Below are 22,620 nucleotides of genomic sequence, written 5' to 3' on the forward strand. Positions count from 1 at the left end.
AGAGCCTCTCCTGGGATCTGACCCCAGGCATTGCCCCTCTCACACTCCAGGAAATGAAGCTGCCACCATCCCCCCTGCCCCAGGCACACTGGCCTTGAGTGTCTGTCCTTGAACCCACAGTGGTAGCAACCATGCTGTCACCCCACATATAAATAACACTTATAACCAACTCGTGATAATCCTCAATTTGTTCCACCCAACAGAAAAATACTGTGCTTTTTCATTGCTGTGTTAGGAAATGTGCCAAAGCAGGAGGAAACCAGCATGCCACTTCCTGTTCAGCTCTTTGTAGATGACTTAACTTCATCACCAAGTGATCTGAGCAATGTACCATGTTTCTAGAAACACTCAGGAGCCAGTTATCTCTTTGCTCGTAGTGGAGAAGAATTTCTTTAAAAATGCAACTTCAGTCAACATCCTTCTCTACAGAAGGCAATGCTGGACGTGTGTCTCCTCCCTCAGACAGGACAACAGCGGGGTCTTTACGCTACTTGAAGAGCTGGTCTTTTGGGCGAGTGGGATAACGTTTTATTTTGAAATCATTCCAAATTTATAGGAAAACTGTGAGAATAATACAAAGAACTTATTTTCTCCTTTGCCCAGGTTCCCCAACTGTTAGCATTTTACCACATCATTGGTTTTTTCCTCTCTATATAAATACGCACATTTTTTTTTCTGAGCCATTTGAGAATAAGTTGTAGATGGTCCTTTACCCCTAAATACTTCAGCATGTATCCCCTAAAGAGCAAGAGCATTCTTTAAATAAATACAATACAATGATTAAAAAAAATGGGAAATTAACATGGAATACCATTATCTAAAATAGAATACCATTATCTAATAGAATACCATTATCTAAAGGCTTTATTCAAAGATTTCAATTGTCTCAATAATGTCCTTCATAATAACAACAACCAAAACAAACAGAAAAAAAAGTCCAGGACCCTTTTCAGGATCACACTGCACTTAGCCGTGATGCCTTTTATAAAAGCCGCTCTCAACCCATGTGAAGATCTCTTAATGTCGTTGCACCCCGAGCACCCCGAGCACCCCAACCATGCTTGCATGTGCAGAACCTCGGTGGCTCATGCAGCACAAATGCGTCAGGAAAGACGATTCTTTGCAGCATCAACCAAACCACCTCCGGCCCATCACAGTTCCCAGTGTTATGAGTTATACAGAAAGAAGACGGAAGTGCCAGGCATGTTCTCTGCACTCCAGAGCTGACCTCAGAGTTCACAGTGGCCTCAACCCAGACACAGCCTGAAAGGTGGAGCTCTTCCAGCTAGGGGAACCCCTGGCAGCAGCCCCTAAGAAAACAGGATTCTAGGCTGCAGCCAGCTCTGCCAGGGCTGGAAACACAGCTTGTGTCCTAAGGGCCAACTCAGCTGACATCAAACCATCTGTGCCACCAAGGGGTGCTTTATCAGGTATTCTATTTTACCATTACAAATAAAGGAAAATTTGGGAAATCCTATTCAATATGCCCATGCCACTTAAACAATAGCTGCTTAGAGCAATCGACTGAGTAAAAGGCCCAGATCCGCCCGCTGAGCTGGGTTTCCGCAGACACCAACCTGCGCTGAAGTCCACGGTGGCGTAGAGCCCCTGGAGCGCCCCGCACTGCAGGAACTTCTCATTCACCCCGTCCGTGGTGAACAGAAGCACGTCCTCACCCAGGTGGTCGCGGAAACGCTTCTGCAGGAAACGCAAGTAGTCGTAATCACAGGAATAGTAGCTGCCGTATTCATTTTCAACCTGCAAGTTTAAAAAAGAGGAGGGGAAAGAAATCAGAAGACTCCAACGTTCTAAGGCAAACTGTTGTTTGGAGAAACTCCCCGAGCCTCTCTGAGATGATGACGCTTAGTGGTCCCCTCCCCCTAAATATCTCCTACACTTGATCCTCAAAACTCATTTTCCAAAGACCAACTCAGCATAAAAACCTAAGCCTGTGAGTCACAAGTAAGACCCAATGCAGCCAAATGAATAAATCAATAAATATTTTAAAAAAATCTTAGAGCTGTAGAGTTTAATGAAGGAGGCATGAAGCTAAAAAAATACACATAATACAACTTCCCAAACAGAAAATCCAAACCAATTAAAACCAAACTGTAAGTGTGGGTGTGAGGATAGTTGGTTGGTAGAAGTGTAAAAAAAAAGCATGAAGCTGATGGTCATGAAAGTCAGGACAGTGAGAAAAAGCAGAGCACAATCAGGAAGCTTCTAGGGTCCTGGTCACAGACCATTTCCCATCCTGGGTGGTCATTCTGTGGCTGTTCTCTCCACAGTGCTTCATTCACTGCACATTAATGTGTGTGTTACAGCTCACAAGTTTACAGAAATTTAAAAATTGCCCAAACATAAAAACTTCAACTGGCGCACAACACAAAACAAACTTCTGTGATAGAAGGAATACGTTGTCTTTGAACATGAGCACAGGAAGCCGAGCGCCCCCCCCCCCAAGAAGGGATAGTTAGGGAGTTTGGGATTAGCACGTATGCGCTGCTGTATTTAAAATGGGTAACCAAGAAAGACCTGCTGCACAGCACAGGGAAGTCTGCTCAGTGTTATGTGGCAGCCTGGCTGGCAGGGGAGAATGGATCCATGTATATCTGAGTCCCTTTGCTGTGCATCTGAAACTATCACAACATTGCTAGTAATTGTTAGAAACTCCAATACAAAATATAAAGTTAAAAGAAAAAGAAACCGTGAGCCCCCGGAAAACAGGTGTCCAGCCTGAGGGAAGCTGGGAGAGGAGGTTAACGGAGCTTCCCCAGAGGGGTTACCCAAGGCAGCTCTAGACAGAAAGGCACTGGTCAAGGAGGCGAGACAGGTGGAGAGCGCCGCTCAGAGCAGGCTGTTTGCAGAATTGCTAGCAGCTCCAGGAAGCCTGTGGACACAGTCGGGGAGTGGGGAGGGGAGGGGAGTGATGCAGAGGAACCCAATACCACCGTCACTGTCTAAAAGTGCTCCCTTCCAAATGGCTTAATGCATGATGGTTTTCTCAGCAAGAATCTCTCTGACTATACTGTCATGGTATGGGTTCAAAAAGCAAAATGGGGACCTCCCGGGTGGTCCAGTGATTAAGACTCCATGCTTCCAACGCAGAGGACACAGGTTCAAGCCCTAGTCGGAGAACTAGGGTTCTATATGCTCCCCAGGTACGGCAAACAAAATCACATAAAAATGTTCCGGGACTTCCCTGGTGGTCCAGTGGTTAAGAATCTACCTGCCAAGGCAGGAGACTTGGGTTCAATCCCTGTTCTGGAAATATACCACATGCCACGAGGCAGCTAAGCCTATGGGCCACAACTCCTGAAGCCTGTGTGCCCTCGAGCCTGTGCTCCGCAAGAAGAGAAGCCACCGCAAGGAGAAGCCTGAGTGCCACGGCCAGAGAGAGCCTGTGCACGGCAACAGAGACCCAGTGCAGCCAAAATAACACCCTGTCTTCTGGATGCTCTTAGAAGAAGGAAAACGGGCAGTGGCAGCCAGCAGCAAGGGCGTCACAGGGCATGAAGCCGTCCTGAAAGAGGAGGTGCTTCCATTCAGAGCGGGACACGCTCCTTGGGAGACTGATCCTGATGCCCTGATGACCTGATCCTCATCAGCAGCCCCTTTGAAAATAAAGGAAATAAATCTTAAGAAAAGCTTCATAAATACCGGCAAGGTACATTCCCCCTCGTTTTCTTTTTCCTCCTTTTAATTAAGAGCTATTTGCAGGGACATCCCTGGTGGTCCCGTGCTGAAGACTCTGTGCTCCCAATGCAGGGGGCACAGGTTCAATCCCTGGTCGGGGAACTAAGATCCCACAGGCTGCACGGCACAGCCAAAAAGGAAAAAAAACAGGTACTGTTTTGGCTGTGTCTTCCTTCATCATCTGGCTGCCAAGAAGTTCAGAGCTAACTTTAAGGTCAGCTCTAGCAACAAAGTGGGCTCACAGCCTCTGCACCCCGAGTTCTTTTCTGGCCACGCCCAAGCTGACATTGTTGATCTTCACTTACTTTTTCAAGCCTCGTTTATCCATTAACATCACTATATTACAGTAAAATATAGGAGGGTATTTTAAACAGGATTGTAATTCATGCATACACATAATTTGGTTTGCTTTTTAGAGAAAGAGAGAAAAGCTCCACAATGGCAAGACAGCTCAGCGCTGCGGTCGCAGGCACAGACATCAAAGGCCCAAGAGTCCTCGGGCAAATCTCAGCTCTGCCTCTTCTCATCCATGTGGCTCCACGTGTAAACCGTCTCTGTCTGTCAGAGGTGAGCGTGCCTTCCCCACTGGGCTGCACGAGGAGTCCCTGAGCCGATACACGGTATCTGGCACCTTGTGAGGGCTCAAAATGCTGGCAACAAAGTGTATATTCAAGTTCTCTATCATTGCCAAGGAGGGGAGAGGAGAGGCGGGGCAGGTGAGGGGAGAAACATACAGAAAAGGGCTTGAAACACACACAGAGGAAGTCGAAGTGAGATTCTGAGGAACACTGACTCTTCTAGAGCAGGAGTTTGCTAACTTCATCAGTTAAGGGCCAGACAGTAAACACCAGGGGCTTTGGGGCCGTAAGTTGCTGCCTCAGCAACTTGAGTAGGTTACTGTGGTGCCCGAGCACCCTAGACAATGCATGAATGGCCGTGTGCCAATGGCACTGATTTACCGTAACGGGCTGGGGGCCCCTACTGCAGCTCGCAGATACTTGCTCCAGGATAATTATCTCACCCTGTAAGCTCCTAAGTCCCCTACATATGAACCTTCAAGCTGTGAACTATCAAAGATGTGAATGTGCCCAGAGAAAGGATGAAGAGAAGCAAGAGGAAGATGAAGAAACGGAAGGACCGAAAAGATTCACAATGCAGGGAAATGGCAAGGGGATTTGCTTTATTTGAGGAGCCACTGTCTGTTAGGTTTTGAGGCATGGGACCCAAATGTAGACCAGTTCACAGAGACTGCAGGAGCTGTTCAGAATGCAATCCAGGGCTACCATTGTCATTTATGACAAGAAAAAAAGAGCAACGACCTAGATATCATTGGGTCATTTTCCAAGAGGGTAGACAGAATTGTTTGACAAACCTAGACAGTGTTGAAAGGCAGAGATATTCCTTTGCTGACAAAGGTTTGTATAGCCAAAGTTATGGCTTTTTCCAGTAATCATGTACAGATGTGAGAGTTGGACCATAAAGAAGGCTGAGCACCAAAGAACTGATGCTTTCAAACTGTGGTCCTGAAGAAGACTCTTGAGAGTCCCTTGGACAGCAAGAAGATCAAACCAGTCAATCCTAAAGGAAATCAACCCAGAATATTCATTGGAAGCACTGAGGCTGAAACTAAAGCTCCAACACTTTGGCCACCTGATGCAAAGGGCCGACTTACTGGAAAAGATCCTGATACTGGAAAAGATTGAAGGCAGGAGGAGAAGGAGGCGACAGAGGAGGAGATCGCTGGGTGGCATCACCAACACAACGGACATGAGTTTGAGCAAATTCCGAGAGATGGTGAAAGACAGGGAACCTGGAGTGCTGCAGTCCATGGGGTCACAGAGAGTCGGACACGACTGAGCAACTGAACAATAACAGACAGAATTGATCCAGCAAGGAACCAGAACCTCTACCGTCAACATCAGGCATGGATGAAATCAAAGCCTGTACTCTGCCCCGTTGCCGACGATTCTTCAGCTCTACCGTCTCCCACCTCGTCTCCCTTCTCCAGTCAGTTGCTCTTCTTGCCTGTTCGCTTGATGCCAACCCCCGTGTCCCAGTTGTTGCACTGTACTGTAAGATTAAAAATGTTTTCTTTTTTGTGTTTTTTTAAAATGTATTATTTGTGTGGAAAGTATTATAAACTTATTATAGTACAGTACCATATAGCCAATTGTGTTAGTTGGATACTTGGGCTAACTTTGTTGGACTTAGGAATAAATTAGACTTAGGAACATGCTCTTGGAATGAAACTCGTTCATACATAGGGGATTTACTGTAAAGCAACAAAGACGCTTTCAGTTGTTGACCTTCCAAAACAACAGGTATAAACAGAGGGGATCCCTCATGACGAGTGCCCCACAAATTAGGTTGTAGGGTAGAAGGCCCCCATTCCTGATTACCAAGGGGCAAAAGGATTAGCTGGGATTTGAGCAGACAGAGAGATGTGGGGAGAAGAAAGAGGAGGGAACTGAGTCCCCTGGCAGGACCCACAGTTAAGTTCATGTCACCTGAGGTTGCCAGGGATGGATACAGGAGGAAACACGCCCACTGTCCACCCCTCTAAATCAGTCAACTTTGCTCTCCTGTGCAGAGTTCGTATTTGATGACATTTTTAAAGTGAAAGTGTTAGTCACTCAGTCGTGTCCAACTCTGTGCTATTCCATGGACTGTGGCCCGCCAGGCTCCTCTGTCCGTGGAATTCTCCAGGCAAGAATACTGGAGTGGACTGCCATTCCCTTCTCCAGGGATGACATTTTAGTGGCTTTCAATAACCAAAAGATACAGAAAACTTGTAAGTGAAAATTGAAAGTGATTTAGGGGGGACTTCCCTGGGGGTCCAGTGGCTAAGACCCCTTGCTCCCAATGCAGGGGGCCTGGGTGTGATCCCTGCTCAGGGAACTAGATCCCACATGCCCCAACTAAGAGTTAGCATGCTGCGACTGAAGATCCTGCAGGCTGCAACTACGACCCAGTACAACCAAGTAAATACATTTTTTTTTTTTAAGTGACTTAGAAGCAAAGGGCTTTCCAGGTGGCTTAATGGTAAAGAATCTGCCTGTCAATGCTGGAGACGCAAGAGACGTTTGATCTCTGGGTTGGGAAGATCCCCTGGAGGAGGAAATGGCTACCTACTCCAGTGTTCTTGGCTGGGGAATCCCATGGACAGAGGAACCTGGTGGGCTACCGTCCAGGGGGTCACAGAGAGTCAGACGTGACTAAGCAACTAAACAACAACAACAACAAACTGAAAAACAGTGGAAACTGAGGAAAACCTGAGATCAAGAGAAAGGAGGAAGATCCAGCTAGGCAGACACATCCAGCTTCAGCCTTGAAATCGTCATATAGGAAAACGGGCTCCGATAAGCTTCACTGTGTCCACTGTCTCCCCATCTATCTGCCAGGAAGTGATGGGACCAGATGCCATGAGCTTCGTTTTCTGAATGTTGAGCTCTAAGACAACTTTTTCACTCTCCTCTTTCACTTTCATCAAGAGGCTTTTTAGTTCCTCTTCACTTTCTGCCATAAGGGTGGTGTCATCTGCATATCTGAGGTTATTGAGATTTCTCCCGGCAATCTTGATTCCAGCTTGTGCTTCTTCCAGCCCAGCGTTTCTCATGATGTACTCTGCATAGAAGTTAAATAAGCAGGGTGACAATATACAGCCTTGACGTACTCCTTTTCCTATTTGGATCCAGTCTGTTATTCCATGTCCAGTTCTGACTGTTGTTTCCTGACCTGCATACAGGTTTCTCAAGACCCAAGTTAGGTGGTCTGGTATTCTCATCTGCAGATGGTGACTGCAGCCATGAAATTAAAAGACACTTACTTCTTGGAAGGAAAGTTATGACCAACCTAGATAGCATATTAAAAAGCAGAGACATTACTCTGCCAACAAAGGTCTATCTAGTCAAGGCTATGGTTTTTCCAGTGGTCATGTATGGATGTGAGAGTTGGACTGTGAAGAAAGCTGAGTGCCGAAGAATTGATGCTTTTGAACTGTGGTGTTGGAGAAGACTCTTGAGAGTCCCTTGGACTGCAAGGCGATCCAACCAGTCCATCCTAAAGGAAATTACTCCTGGGTATTCATTGGAAGGGCTGATGCTGAAGCTGAAACTCCAATACTTTGGCCACCTGATGAGAAGAGTTGACTCATTGGAAAAGATCCTGATGCTGGGAGGGATTGGGGGCAGGAGCAGAAGGGGTCGACAGAGGATGAGATGGCTGGATGGCATCACCAACTCGATGGACATGAGTTTGAATGAACTCCAGGAGTTGGTGATGGACAGGTAGGCCTGGTGTGCTGCAATTCATAGGGTTGCAAAGAGCTGGACACAACTGAGCGACTGAACTGAACTGAACTGAAGCTTAACTGGTACAGACTCAGGACAGGTGGGGGGCAATGAATGCTACCAGTAGTACATCCCTCTGGGAATAGCAGCCTGGCCTTTCTCCACCATGCAGTGTCAGAACAGGCACCCTGGTCAGCCCAGCCCTCATGTTGCAACCTACATATTTGTTTGTTAGGTTTTCTGGGGGGAGGGGGCTATCCCACACAGCTTGTGGGATCTTAATTCCCTGACCAGGGGGTGAACCCAGGCCACAGCAGTGACAGTGCAGAGTCCTAACCACTGGACCGCCACGAAGCCCCTTACAGCCTGTATCTTAAGTGCACAGAAGTGGCCAGGCTCCCTCCTCACAATGACCATCCCTGCAGACAGGGAACAGTGCTGGTCCCAAGTGCTGGCCCACATTCCCCTAGGGAGCGCTGCACACATCCCATGCTGGTCCGGGACACAGCCAGTTTATATAACATACTTTCTGCAATAAGAGAACCCTTGCAAAATGACCAACAAACATGGTTTTGTTTGACTTAAGTCATTTCACAAACATCGACAATCACTGCAGGTCACGTGAACTGATCTTTCTCTCGGGACACGCTTGCCATATGACACACTCCTCCTGCCAGTCACTGCAAGAGAAACACACATGGAAGAAGGAGGGCGAGCGCAGCAAGTGGGAGAGAAAAACACAGCGGCCCCAGCTCACCGCATCCGCTTTCCACACCCAGGGGAACCGACGACCGAGGCGATACAGACTCCAAAGTGGGCATTCAAAAATGGTAAAGCCCCTTCAAAATGCAATTCAAATCAGAGTACCGTCTGTGGCACTGCCTCTTAGAGATAGACATAGGAGGATAAACAGCAAGGACCTGGGCTGTAGAGCCCAGGGAACTATATTCAACATCTTGTAATAACCTATAATGGAAAAGAATCTATATCTGTATATAAAACCGAATGATGTTGCTGGACACCTGAAACTTACACAACATAGCAAATCAACTACACTTCAGTTCTAAAAATTAAAAAAGAAAGAAGGAAAGAGTCACACACGGCTCCTGTCTGCTTCACTCCCATATACTGTGTGGATAAATGGAAACCTCCCCCTACCAGCCTGGGCTCCATGATTACCTGCACTGTTATAATCGGGCCTCCGTTCTTATAGAGGAGGGGCCTCATCTTGGGCAGAAGGACCCCCAGCCACTTGTCCACAGCCGCAAGGTAATCTGGAAAACAACCAGGTTTAACACCGTCACACACTTTTTTTTCTACAAAGAGGCACCATGCACCCTATTATCCTGGGGCTGGCAGCAGAGATCGAACAGACTGATTCAACCACTACCTTCTGAAACAGGGGTGTCACGTGCACCACAAGTCTGATAAAAGCTGTCCTGCCTGGAGTTGTCTGCTCAGCGGGGCCTTCAGAGGACCAGTGTGCCTGGTATCGGCCCCTGCCGCTAGGGCCACAAGCCTGCGGCACAGGAGACATCTGCCGAGGTTGCTGAATGACTGAGTGACGGGTCCTTCTCTGTCACAGCTGAGTTTAAAAAAAATTAAGTTCTAATCAACTATACATTTACACTGTCAAATGGGGATAAGTATGCAGTTCACAAAGCTGCTGTAAGTATTAAATGAGATAGTACGTGGGAAAACACTGATAATACACTAAGAGTGTGAATCGTGCGCGTAGTATGCTAAGAAGAAAAGCCACATAGAGCACAATGTGCTAGCCTTTTATGCAGCAGATTTAATCACTGTTAGCTGCTCTCATGACCAGCTTCATCCCCAAGAGAAATGAAGTCTTCAGAAGACAGAAATGCAGCTAAGAACCCTGCAATGACCTACATGGAAAAAGAATCGCAAAAATATGCATAGCTGATTCACGGTGCTGTACACACCACACTGTAAGTCAACTATACGCCCACAGAAAAATAAATACAGCAAATCAGGACCTGCAGACTGATCAGGGTTTATAGCTAGATAAGGGAAAAACCTATCATTCACAGATCACTCTGCAAAAGTAGGTGAAGAGAGATCCAGGGACACCACCACAGAAACTACGTCTGCCCTTCTGGTTAGCTGGGAGTCATCCCCCATCAAGTCGCAGACTGAGAACGGAGGGAGAGAAAGCATTAACGTCAATCAGTCAACCGCAAATGGGGCCCAGTGCTAATTCAAAGAGTTACCAAGGGATCGACAAGATCTCGTCGAGTTGTTCAAACAATCCTTCTTTCCTACACACTCAGCGTCTGGTGGAGAATGATGGACACCCACACTTTTACTAAACTTTCAGAAGCATTTACCCAGGAGTACCCCAGCCTTTGAAATATTGTATCTGACCCTTTGGATATAAAATATCTGAACTTTCTTAAATTCTCTTACGACATCTCTAACAACTCACCTGGATCCGAAGAACGGAGAACAATAGATTTTTTCTCCAACAGCCAAGCAGGTAATCCTCCCTAGGATGGGGAAACAAGCAAACAAATTAAAAAAAGAAACCACTTCAAGGTCTTAGGGGAGATAGAAATTATTACTACTACTAGCAGTGAGAGTAAAGGAGAAATGTGTCATGGAGAATGGGTATTTGAGCTAGGCTTTCTGGTTTGTAACTTTCAAGGCAATTAGAGATTGTAAACATAATAAAAAATAAGATCACTCTGCATGAATGCAACGTTTTGAGAATCAAAGATTTTCCTATAGATTACTCCACTGAACCTCATATCTACCCTGTGGGGCAGACAGAGGCCGCTTCATGAACTGCTTTTAACAGATGAAACTGACTTCTGTCTGTGACCACAAAGAGGAGGACCCATGCCTTCTCACCCCTCCCTGCTCCTCTCTGCCTGGCCACTACCTAAGGTAAAAGACACCTGGGCTTTCTTAGCTACAGGCCTGTGCTATCTGGAATGAGACTTATCCACACCGCTTCCATTCGCTTTCCCCCAGAGCCCCATCGGTCCACGCACCAGGCACACAAGGCCATGTTAGCCACACTCACCATGTCCCACTCTGCACAGATGTAGGGTCCAGGCCTCAGGATGACCAGCAGTCCCAGCTCATGTGCCAGCTGAATGAAATGTTCCACATCATGGTCCCCGGAGAAATTGTACCGTCCAGGATGCAGCTCGTGGAAGTTCCAGGCCACGTACCTGCCAAGACACACACAGCCCCTTCCTGAAAACCGCTCAAAATTCCAGGTGTCCCATACACATTTCTGAACCACTCTGCATAACTATAAACCCACAGGACACACACAGACATCCTCTTGAGAAAAAACTCTTGTTTTGAGTTTTCATGGCAGCTACCCAGATAATCAAACTTGTGGGGACACTTTTAAGTGTCTGCTCCACAAAGGATGCCCATTTCTATTTAATGCTTGATCAAAAAAAAAAAACTATATATATATATATATATATATATATATATATATATATATATGGAGTTCCCTGGTGGCCTAGTGGTTAGGATTCCAGGCTTTCACTGACAGGGCTGGGGTTCAATATCTGGTTGGGGAACTGAGATCCTGCAAGCCACAAGGCATGGCCAAAACACAAAAAATACATAGTTACATTGACGCAAACTTCTACCATGTAAAAATTATATATGCCTGTGTAAGGCTTAGGAAAAATTAAAGTATCTGTGTTAAGGTCAGAAGCGATATACTTACTTTTTGAAAAATGTTTTTCAATAAAAATGGAAGAGCCTCCAAGCCCTGTGTCCTCCTAACCAAAAATTTTATCAGGAATATCCTAAACGAGGTAAAGTAACAAAAACTCTGACCAGCTCCCCTGACTGCCTGCAGCAAGGGACACAGATTTAAATACGAAGCTACCCATTGCCATCACAAAGGTCTCTCTGGTGACCCCTAACTTATGGTTTCAGGGTTTCATGGTTCCCTGGAGCCATTTTGGTCTCCCAGAACTTAGTTTAGTTTTAAAACTTTAATTTTAGGGCTAAAACTACAGACAGGCCCCAGTGGTCCGACAACCAGAAGAAGGAGTGGGATTCTCCCTAACCATCTGTCCCAGGAATCTGCTGCTGGATTTTCTCATACTTTATCTTTGAAGAGTTATCAGCAATTCACATCAGCAATGCAAAAACCAGAGTGGCCAGCCACCCCAACTTCCTTCTCAATTAGTCATTTTGAAACAAACAGAAGAGATGAGGAGAGATAGTTATTGGGGGTGATTCTGTAACCCTGGGCCATAGAATCACCCCAGCAGAACCACAAAGACAAACGAGGCTTCAGGGATCTACCCAACAAGGCGTGTTCCCCTAGGAGCTGAGAGGAGCTACGGCCGCCTACAAACACCCTTCTTTAAACCTCAGCTGGATTTCTGTCCAAAAGCACATGCCTCGGCAAATTTCAGTTTTATCAGCTGCATTCGGTAACGGTGAACTTGGAGAAATGGCATCGCCCATGTCACTTATCCTGCACACAGCAAATCCTCAGTCATTGTCACTTCCCTTTTTAAGCTGCTATTCATTTTATGATTTCTGCTGACAAAGGTCAAGGTTGGAAGAAGTAGTTAACTGTCTAAAGAAGCGACACCCAAGCCCAAGACAAACGTCTCCCAGGACACTGTGCATGCTAAGTCATTTCAGTTGTGTCCGACTCTCTGCGATACTATGGACTGTGGCCTGCCAGGCTCCTCTGTCTATGGGATTTCCCAGGCAAGACTACTGGAGTGGGACACGACTATTATTCCCGTTCTGAGCAACGAAACCTCTGCACAGAGAGATTCAGCTGCAGGTGTCTCTGCCTTGGAGGGGAGCCCAGTGCCCTCCTACTTACGTCTGGATGGCGTTCAGCCCAGCCATCTTCATCTTCAGCAGCCGGTCCTTCCAGTAGAAGCGGGGCACGCGGAAATAGTGAATGCTTCCCGAGATGTAGCGGAAGGGCTGGCCATCCTTGAGGAAGCGGTTACGGTGGTAGTCGATCTGGAATGTTCTCTGGGTGGCATTCTACAGAGCAAGGATTGGACCCCATGAGAACTTCCACCCTCAGAAAGCAGATGTTTACGGTGATGGGGGACCCCCTACCCATCTAGTTTGTGTATGTGCCCGGTTCTGGGCTATAAAACAGACCACGGCTGAGATAGGGCGAAGGGGACCTACATGCCAAGTTCCAGAGGCCGGCGCCAACGTGACAATCAGCGGGTGAGATGCCCAAGTCACGTTACCAAAGAGTCCCCCTGCTACAGGGGGCTCCTCTCATACCCAGGGTACTGCGGCGGCAACACACACGAGCATGCACACACATGCACACACACGCACACACACACTGCCTCCCCCCGCCCCCTGTGGCCGCGCCTGGCCGGAGCCCTGCGTTTCCCTCCGCGGGAACGTCGCTGTGCTCAGAGCAACGGACCAGAGGTCCGAAGCCCTGAAACCTCTTCCTAGCTGCTGCTCCGAGCCCCGCCGTGACTGAGCATCCTTCTCGAACCCTCTGTCTCTCCATCCATAAAAATGCAGGATGCCAGACTAAATGAACTCGAAGGCAATATCCGCGACCCAGTTTGTGAATCGTGAACTCAATCTGGGTGATCAGAACTTTTTTAAATGAAAGAGAATAGGAAAAAGAAAGAAAAAAAACCCTCAGTGTTACACATAGTAAAGACAAGCGTTATTTAAAAAATTGTATTTTATTGAAGTAGTTGATTTACAATGTTGTACTAATCTTTGCTGTAGAGCAAAGTGATTCAGATATACCTATATATACATCTTTTTTTCATATTCTTTTCCATTATGATTTATCACAGGATATTGAGCATAGTTCCCTGTGGTATACAGCAGGACCCTGTTGTCTCTGCACTCTCTTTATGATAGTTTGTATCTGCTGACCCCAAACTCCCAATCCATCCGTCCCTCCCCCAACCCCCTTCTCCTTGGCAACCACAAGTCTCTTCTCTACAAAGATAAGTGTTATTTTATGAAACTTTAGTTATATAGGCATATATAGATTTGCATATGGATGTATATCTCTGTGGTGTTGCAATGTAAGTTGTACTTCTAGAATCAAATCAAATTTCAAGAAACACTGGGGATCAATCACTTCAGAAGGCGAAATGCTAGGAGTTGAAAGTGAAGACCTCAGAGGGGAGGCCAACTTTTAGGTAAGATAGAGCACTGCCCTCTGGTGGACGGAAAAAGGCAGCAACAGACCTCATGTAGCAACAGGACCAGGGTTACAAATTGTTGTTCAGTCGCTAAGTCATGTCCAACTCTTTTTCGATGCTCTGGACTGTACAACCCACCAGGCTCCTCTACCCATGGGATCTTCCCAGGCAAGAATATTGGAGTGGGCTGCCATTTCCTTCTCTAGGGGACCTTCCCGACCCAAGGCTACAAGAAACCATTTAATTAGTGTCCTGCACTGTTAACAATGGTTGTGGTTTTTCTAGTAGTCATGTACAGATGTGAGAGCTGGACCATAAAGAAAGCTGAGCACCAAAGAACTGATGCTGTTGAGCTGTGGAGCTGGAGAAGACTCTTGAGAGTCCCTTGGGCAGCAAGGAGATCAAATCAGTCAATCCTAAAGGAAATCAACCCTGAATATTCACTGGAAGGACTGATGCTGAAGCTGAAGCTCCAATACTTTGGCCACTTGATTTGAAGAACTGACTCATTGGAAAGGAGACCTGACATTGGGAAAGATTGAGGGCAGGAGGAGAAGGGGGCGACAGAGGATGAGATGGCTGGATGGCATCACCACCTCAATGGACATGAGTTTGAGCAAACTCAGGGAGACAGTGAAGGATAGGGAAGCCTGGCGTGCTACAGTCCATGAGTCGGACACAACTTAGCGACTGAACAACAAGTGTTGGTAAAATTTCTTGTGCATCTTTAGCCATTTTTTAAAATCTTTTTCATAGCATCATAACAGTCCATGAAACTTCTGAGTGTTGCATCTGGAAACAACCATGAGAGCAGGGGTCCTAGATCCCACTTGGCTTGAAATCCAACTAGAGGGTTAAAGTCCTGTGACTGTGGGACTTCCCTGGGGTCCAGCGGTGAAGACTCTGCACTTCCACTGCAGGGTGCGTGGATGTGATCCCTGGTTGGGGAACTAAGATCCCGCTTGCTGCGGGCATGGCAAAAAAAAAAAAAGTGACTAAAAGTTAAACAATTCAGAGACTGCTAAGGGACAACTGGAAAGCTTTACTAACCAAAAATAAACAAAAAACTAATTTAAGAGTCATTTTTTCAAATGCCAGAGTGTCAATATCCCTTTATTCTTCCAGTAAGCAATGCTTTAATCGCCACTCAAAAACCAGACACTAACAAAAATATAAGAATTATTTCCTATACCATGTGGCCCAATGGATGATTTTGAAAACATCTCAAAACACGTATACGAATAAATATCAAATAAAGGTTTCCTACAAGTTCTGTGAGTTCAAAGGCAGCTCAGAGGTTGGGGAAATTCTTTAGACCGATAGAAAGGGAGGGAGCGACTTCGGGTAGAAATGGGAAGAGGAAAGGGCTGTCTAAAGTCTGCTGGTTGGGGATTTCCTGGCTGTCCAGTGATTAGGAGTCTGTTCACAGCTGAGGATGTAGGTTCAATTTCTGGTTGGGGAACTAAGATCCCACACATCTCCTTGTCTAAGAGAAGCAGTTCAGAGAAGTAGGAAATGAGCTTAGCGAGAAGTGATCTGGGCAGAAGGTGAAGTCTGGCTTAATCCCACAGAACAGAGCAGCACCACCATCTCTGCATTCAAACAACCTCAAAATACAGCCCAAACATCAGCCTAATAACTACTTACAAAAATTACAAACACCTACTGTGTGTTGAGTAATAACAAGGGAACCACACAGATGCAGCCGCAGCCCACGTGAAGCTTCTGTCTAGCGAGGAAGAAACCCAAGAATCAACACAACGAGTCTTAGATGATTAAATGAGGCTAAAACCACCAGATTGTATACCTTAAACATACACAGTTATCCAATTATATCAAGTACTGCTCGGGGACGGGACAAGAGCAGAAGACGGCAACAGTAATAAACAGCTTGTAACCCAGCCCTGGGAGACAAAGAATTTTCCAGAGGAAGGAATGCCTCAAATTGTGATTCTCAACCTTGGCTGCACAACAGAATCACCTGCCCAAGCTTTTACAAATAGCAAAGTCAAGCCTCATTGCTCAGACATGCGGATGTTAACTGATCTTGGGTGGAGTCCAGGCCTTGGCATTTCTTAACACTGCCCACATGATGTAACATACAGTCAGCGTTGAGAATGCCTGGTTTAAGCTGAGCCCCAGGATGAAGAAGAGTTAGCCAAGGAGAGGTGCAAGGCAGGCAGCAGAAACTGGAAGCCCTGACGGAGAGGGTGCGGCACTCGGGCAGGGCGTGGTGGAACCACACAGATAAAGCAGAGTGACAGCCGAAACCGGGAGACGGGAGAGGCCAGACCGAATGAGCTCTGACATCCCATCCAAGGGCCTGGACTTTGTGCCGAGAGCCACAGAGAGCACCTTGAACAGAAGACTGATAGGATCAGACGTGTGGGGTTTGCAAATATTTGGCACTCTGCTCTTTTCCTGAAATAGCAATCAAGGAAGCAGAGTTGTGGACCCTGGTGGCAGTAGCGAGGGGTCAGGTGGGCAGGAAGTAGACCCCACAGAACTCATGGGTTTGACCCTAAGCCAGAGGCTCCCCCTGGTTCTGGGCAGAAAAAACTGAGCTTTTTCTTTGAAAAAGAGAGAGGGACTTCCTTGGTGGTCCAGTGGTTAAAACTCCACACTGCCAATGCCTGGTCGGGGAACTAAGATCCCATATGCCGTGCAAAGCAGCTAAGAGATCAAAAAATATTTTTAAAAAAATTATTTTTAAAAGAGAGAAACTTAACAGCTATCATCTGGAACAAAAAGACTGCAAGAATACTAACACTTATGAGTTCATAATGATTCACAGAGGGGAAAAAAGAATTCACCAGTCACTTTTGGAGACTGCGAGAGTACCAACTCATTACTCCAAAAATGACAAGCAAAGGGAAAAAGCCAAGCAGGTTATTTCCCTTTTCACAGAAAAAATATATTTCAGGGTAACCAAGAAGTTGACAATGGAGAATTCTTCACAGAATTCTAGCTAATAAATGGCGACAGAATAACAGAATCTGAAAAACATCCTTTCCTAACTGTGAGTGAAATAATAGACTTAAGCTGTAATCATCGGTTCGGTTCAGTCGCTCAGTTGTGTCCAACTCTTGGCGACCACGTGGACCACAGCACACCAGGCCTCCCTGTCCATCACCAACTCCCGGAGTTTACTCAGACTCATCTCCAGTGAGTTGGTGATACCATCCAACCATCTTATCCTCTGTCGTCCCCTTCTCCTCCCGCCTTCAATCTTTCCCAGCATCAGCGTCTTTTCAAATCAATCAGCTCTTCACATCAGGTGGCCAAAGTGTTGGAGTTTCAGCTTCAACATGTCTTTCCAATGAAGAGTCAGGGCTGATCTCCCTCAGAATGGACTGGTTTGATCTCCAGGGACTTGGGTCTTCTCCACACCACAGTTCAAAACATCAATTCTTCGGCACTCAGCTTTCTTTATAGTCCAACTCTCACATCCATACATGACCACTGGAAAAACCACAACCTTGACTAGATGGACCTTTGTTGGTAATCATCAGTGTATGCTAAAACCATCATCAAGGTTGAAGGAATCTTACAAAGGAGGGATCAGGCAGATGTGATCCCTCTGTTCATGTCAACCTCATAAAAGTGGAACAAGCAGACGTGACTCTCATGTTGTGATTCAGGAAGATGTACACAGCCCCACCTCAAAGCAGTGCTCACTGTTGAACTTCAATCTCAACTGAACTGAATCTAATTCTAACATGAGGAAGTCAGAAGCCAAATCCAACATGTGGGACATTTTAAAGTCTAGTGATAAAGAGTTACTCTGAAATGTTGATGGTATTAAAACAAAATAAAATATTTTTGAAAATAGCAATGCTTGGGAAGGAACGTTGGGGAATTTTCTGGGGCAATGGTAACATGCCAGAGCTGAATCAGGGTTTGGGATTACCAGGTGTATGCGTTTGTCAAAACTCATCAAGTGGTGGGCTTCCCTGGTGGTCTAGTGGTTAAGAATCCTGTTGCCAATGCAGGGGACCTGGGTTCAATCCCTGCTACGAGAAGATCCCACATGCCTCATGGCAACCAAGCCAGTGCATCGCAACTACTGAAGCCTGTGCTTCCACAAGAGAAGCCCCCACCCACACTGAGAAGCCCATGCACGGCAACTAGAGACCAGTCCCCACTCGCCGCAACTAGAGACCAGTCCCCACTCGCCGCAACTAGAGACCAGTCCCCACTCGCCGCAACTAGAGACCAGTCCCCACTCGCCGCAACTAGAGACCAGTCCCCACTCGCCGCAACTAGAGAGAGCCTGCACAGAGCAAAGACCAAGCACAGCCAAAAATAAACAAATCTTAAAAAAACCCAAAACACTGTTAAATTTAAAAATCTCTCATGCATTTCACTGTATGTAAAGTCTGTAGTAGTGAAAGTTGCTCGCTCACTCACTGACTCTTTGTAATCCCACGAACTGTAGCCCGCCAGATTCCTCCGTCCATGGAATTCTCCAGGCAAGAATACTGCAGTGGATAGCCATGCCCTTCTCCAGGGGATCTTTCTGACCCAGGGATCGAACCCAGGTCTCCTGCATTGCAGGCAGATTCTTTACCATCTGAGCCACCAGGGAAGGCCCATGTAAAGTTTACCTTACAGGGAAAAAGGGCTCTAAACAAATACTGTCCTCTAGGTAATGATTTATATGCTGATATATTTCAGAGGAAGTACACCGATGTCCGCAACCGACTCCCAAATGCATCCCCAGAATAAGACAGAGTTGATGGATGCAGTGATGAATGGAGGGATAACTGACAGTAACATGTTAATGGGAGAATCTGAATGGTGAGAATATGAAATGTTTTCAACTCTCTGTATGTGTGAGAACTTTTCCAAGTGAAATGTTGACACAAATTAAAAAGTCGGGGCAGGAAGAATTGGAGAAAGGTGGTCAAAAGACACAAATTTCCATTTACAACGTAAATAAGTACCAGAGATGTCATGTACAAAATGATGACTCCAGCTAAGAATGCTGCAGGATCTATAGGAACATTGTTAAGAAAGTAAATTCTAAGAGTTCTCATCATAAGAAAAATTTTTTCTTTCTTCTTTCTTTCCTTTTTATTGTATCTGTACGAGAAGAGGGATATTACCACCTACTGTGGCAATCATTTCACAATATGTAAATCAGTCAATCATGTTGTTTACCTTAAACTTATCCAGGGATGTGTGCCATTATTTCTCAATAAAACTGGGAAAAAATTAGGCTTAAAATGTGAACTCAGGGGACTTCCCTGGCAGTCCAGTGGTTAAGACTCTGCTCCCAAAGCACGGAGTGCGAGTTCAATCCCTGGTCAGGGAACTAGATCCCACAGGCTGCAACTAAAGATCCCAAGTGCCGCAACTAAGAGTTGGCACAGTCACATAAATAAATACTTTAAATTGAAAACACACACATCTACATCAGCTCCTGCGGATACTCCCTGGGGAGCTCATCGTACTATATGCTGATAGGGTCTCATCTCAAACTCATCCCTCGAGTCTTTGTGACTTCCCACCCCAAAGTCAGTGCGGACAGCGACAGCAGCCATGGAATTAAAAGACGCCTGCTCCTTGGAAGAAAAGCTATGACAAACCTAGACAGCGTATTAGAAAGCAGAGACATCCCTTTGCTGATAAAGGTCCCTCTGGTCAAAGCTATGGTTTTTCCAGTAGTCATGGATGGATGTGAGAGCTGAACCATAAAGAAGGCTGAGCGCCAATGAACTGATGCTGTTGAACTGTGGTGTTGGAGAAGACTCTTGAGAGTCTCTTGACTGCAAGGAGATCCAACCAGTCAATCCTAAAGGAAATCCACCCTGAATATTCATTGGAAGGACTGATGCTGAAGCTGAAGCTCCAATACTTTGGACACCTGATGCAAGAGCTGACTCATTGGAAAAGATCCTGGTGCTGGGCAAGACTGACAACAGGAGGAGAATGGAGAGACAGGATGAGATTGTTGAATGGCACAATGACTCAATGGAGCAAACTATCTCCATCTGAGCAAACTCCAGGAGACAGTGAAGGACAGGGAAGCCTCGTGTGCTGCAGTCCATGAGGTCACAAAGAGTCGGACACAACTGAGGAACCAGAGATCAAATTGCCAACAACTACTGGATCACTGAAAGAGCGAGAGTTCCAGAAAGACATCTACTTCTCCTTTATTGACTATGCCAAAGCCTTTGACTGTGTGGATCACAACAAACTGTGGAAAATTCTTAAAAGAGATACCAGACCACCTTACCTGTCTCACGAGAAATTCATGTACCTAACATTCCAAGTTCATTGACCTAACATTCCAGGTTCCTATGCAATATTGTTCTTCACAGCATCGGACTTTACTTCCATCACCAGTCACATCCACAACTGGGCACTGTTTTCCCTCTGGCTCCGTCCCTTCATTGTTTCTGGAGTTATTTCTCCACACTTCTCCAGTAGCATGCTGGGCACCTGCAGACCTGGGGAGTTTATCTTTCGGTGTCATACCTTTTTGCCTTTTCCTACTGTAAATGGGGTTCTCAAGGCAAGAATACTGAAGGGGTTTGCCATTCCCTTCTCCAGTGGACCACGTTTTGTCAGAACTCCCCGCCATGACCCGTCCGTCTTGGGTGGCCCTACATGGCATGGCTCATAGTTTCACTGAGTTAGACAAGGCTGTGGTCCATGTGATCAGTTTGGTTAGTTTTCTGTGATTGTGGTTTTTATCCTGTCTGCCTTCTGATAAGGATAAGAGGCTTATGGAAGCTTCCTGGTGGAAGAGACTGACTGTGGGGGAAACTGGGTCTTGTTCTGATGGGGGGGGGCCATGCTCAATAAATCTTTAATCCAATTTTCTATGAGAGACTTTTTATTTTTGGGCTCCAAAATCACTGCAGATGGTGACTGCAGCCTTGAAATTAAAAGATCCTTGCTCCTTGGAAGGAAAGCTATGACCAACCTAGACAGCATATTAAAACACAGAGATATTACTTTGCTGAAAAAGGTCCATCTAGTCAAAGCTATGGTTTTTCAGCAGTCATGTATGGATCTGAGAGCTGGACTATAAAGAAAGCTGAGTGCCAAAGAATTGATGTTTGTTAACTATGGTGTTGGAGAAGACTCTTGAGAGTTGCTTGGACTGCAAGGAAATCAAACCAGTCCATCCTAAAGGAAATCAGTCCTGAATATTCATTGGAAGGACTGATGCTGAAACTAAAACTCCAAAACTCTGGCCACCTGATGTGAAGAACTGACTCATTGGAAAAGACCCTGATGCTGGGAAAGACTGAAGGCAGGAGGAGAAGGGGACAACAGAGGATGAGATGGTTGGATGGACATGAGTTTGAGCAAGCTCCAGGAGTTGGTGATGGACAGGGAAGCCTGGCATGCTGCAGTCCATGGGGTGGCAAAGAGTTGGACATGACTGAGTGACTGAACTGAACTGAACTGAACTGTAGCCCGCCAGGCTCCTCTGTCCGTGGCATTCTCCAGGCAAGAATACTGGAGTGAGTTGTCATTCGCTTCTCTAGGGAACCTTCTTGACCCAGGGATCAAACCTGCGTCTCCTGCATTGCAGGCAGATTCTTTACCGTCTGAGCCACCAAAGCAGCCTGTCTTACTTCTAGGACTTCCCTGGTGGTTTTACTTCTAGAGGAATCCAAATTAAGACAACTTGTTCCAGAAGTGGCCTAAACAGCAGATCCTCATGATGCTGAGTCTATACCTGGATTTCTCATTTCCTCTATGTCAAGACAGCAGTGAGAACCCTAAGGGAGTGCTAAGTGGAGGGGGCGACAGCCTCTGGTAATGCAAACACACGCACCGAGGCCCCACCTGTACAGGGCTGGGAGGAGACACAGGCAGACAGGAGCTGGCGTCTGCCTTAGCTCTCCCTGTGGGACGGGGCTGAAGGACAGGGTGCTCCTAACTGTAAGGACTGTGGGCTTGGCTGGCTTTTATTAACCAATTGGCAGCTTTGAAGAAAGACTGGCTGACAGGCTCAAATCATGCGTCCACGCAGGGCATGCTGTAAATGCTAGAGGCTTCCGTGGCAATGTTGAAAGAGACCTACATCTCCTGCCAGAAAGATAAGGCCAGGACTTCATGGGGTGGAGGGGAACAAGGCGAGCTGATCTCGAGGGGACACAACACGAGGAGGAGAGACGGGAGCGTATGGACGTGGCTCACTCTCCCAAGATTCGTGAGCTTTCATCTTGGGAAAGGCATTCAACCCGGCCCCTGTGCTGCTGGAACCCGGTGCCTGGGAACTCGCACTTGATGCTGACCTACAGGAAATGAAGTGAGGTGCCCGGACTGCGTTGCAATCCTAAGGAACGTGTGAGACGGCTCTAAGAGATGAGCAGGTAAAGCCGGTGACCAGACACCCCACCGTCTGCCTACACTCCCCAAGCCTGGCCAGATAGGGCGCCCTTCCGTAAGGAAGGCCGCAGTGAGGAGGCCCTGGAGACCTCAGGTCCCCTGAGGGCTGT

General features: G+C 46.6%; 1 protein-coding gene across 2 annotated transcripts in view; it reads right to left on the reverse strand.

The window, feature by feature from the left end:
- The window catches only part of GLB1 (galactosidase beta 1), a 101,028-nt gene that overhangs the window by 62,473 nt on the left and 15,935 nt on the right, over positions 1-22,620 (reverse strand). For both annotated transcript variants that reach the window (XR_001920004.1, XM_018067164.1), the window contains exons 2-6: positions 12,832-13,001; positions 11,035-11,185; positions 10,435-10,495; positions 9,165-9,259; positions 1,578-1,758 (exon numbers count right to left, since the gene is read on the reverse strand). Coding sequence is in view for 1 of the 2 variants with exons in the window: in XM_018067164.1 (XP_017922653.1) it covers positions 1,578-1,758; positions 9,165-9,259; positions 10,435-10,495; positions 11,035-11,185; positions 12,832-13,001 (658 nt within the window). In the remaining variant the exon portion in view is untranslated. The remainder of the gene's footprint in view (positions 1-1,577; positions 1,759-9,164; positions 9,260-10,434; positions 10,496-11,034; positions 11,186-12,831; positions 13,002-22,620) is intronic.

Source organism: Capra hircus, chromosome 22 (assembly GCF_001704415.2).
Source record: "Capra hircus breed San Clemente chromosome 22, ASM170441v1, whole genome shotgun sequence".
NCBI classification, from domain to species: domain Eukaryota; kingdom Metazoa; phylum Chordata; class Mammalia; order Artiodactyla; family Bovidae; genus Capra; species Capra hircus.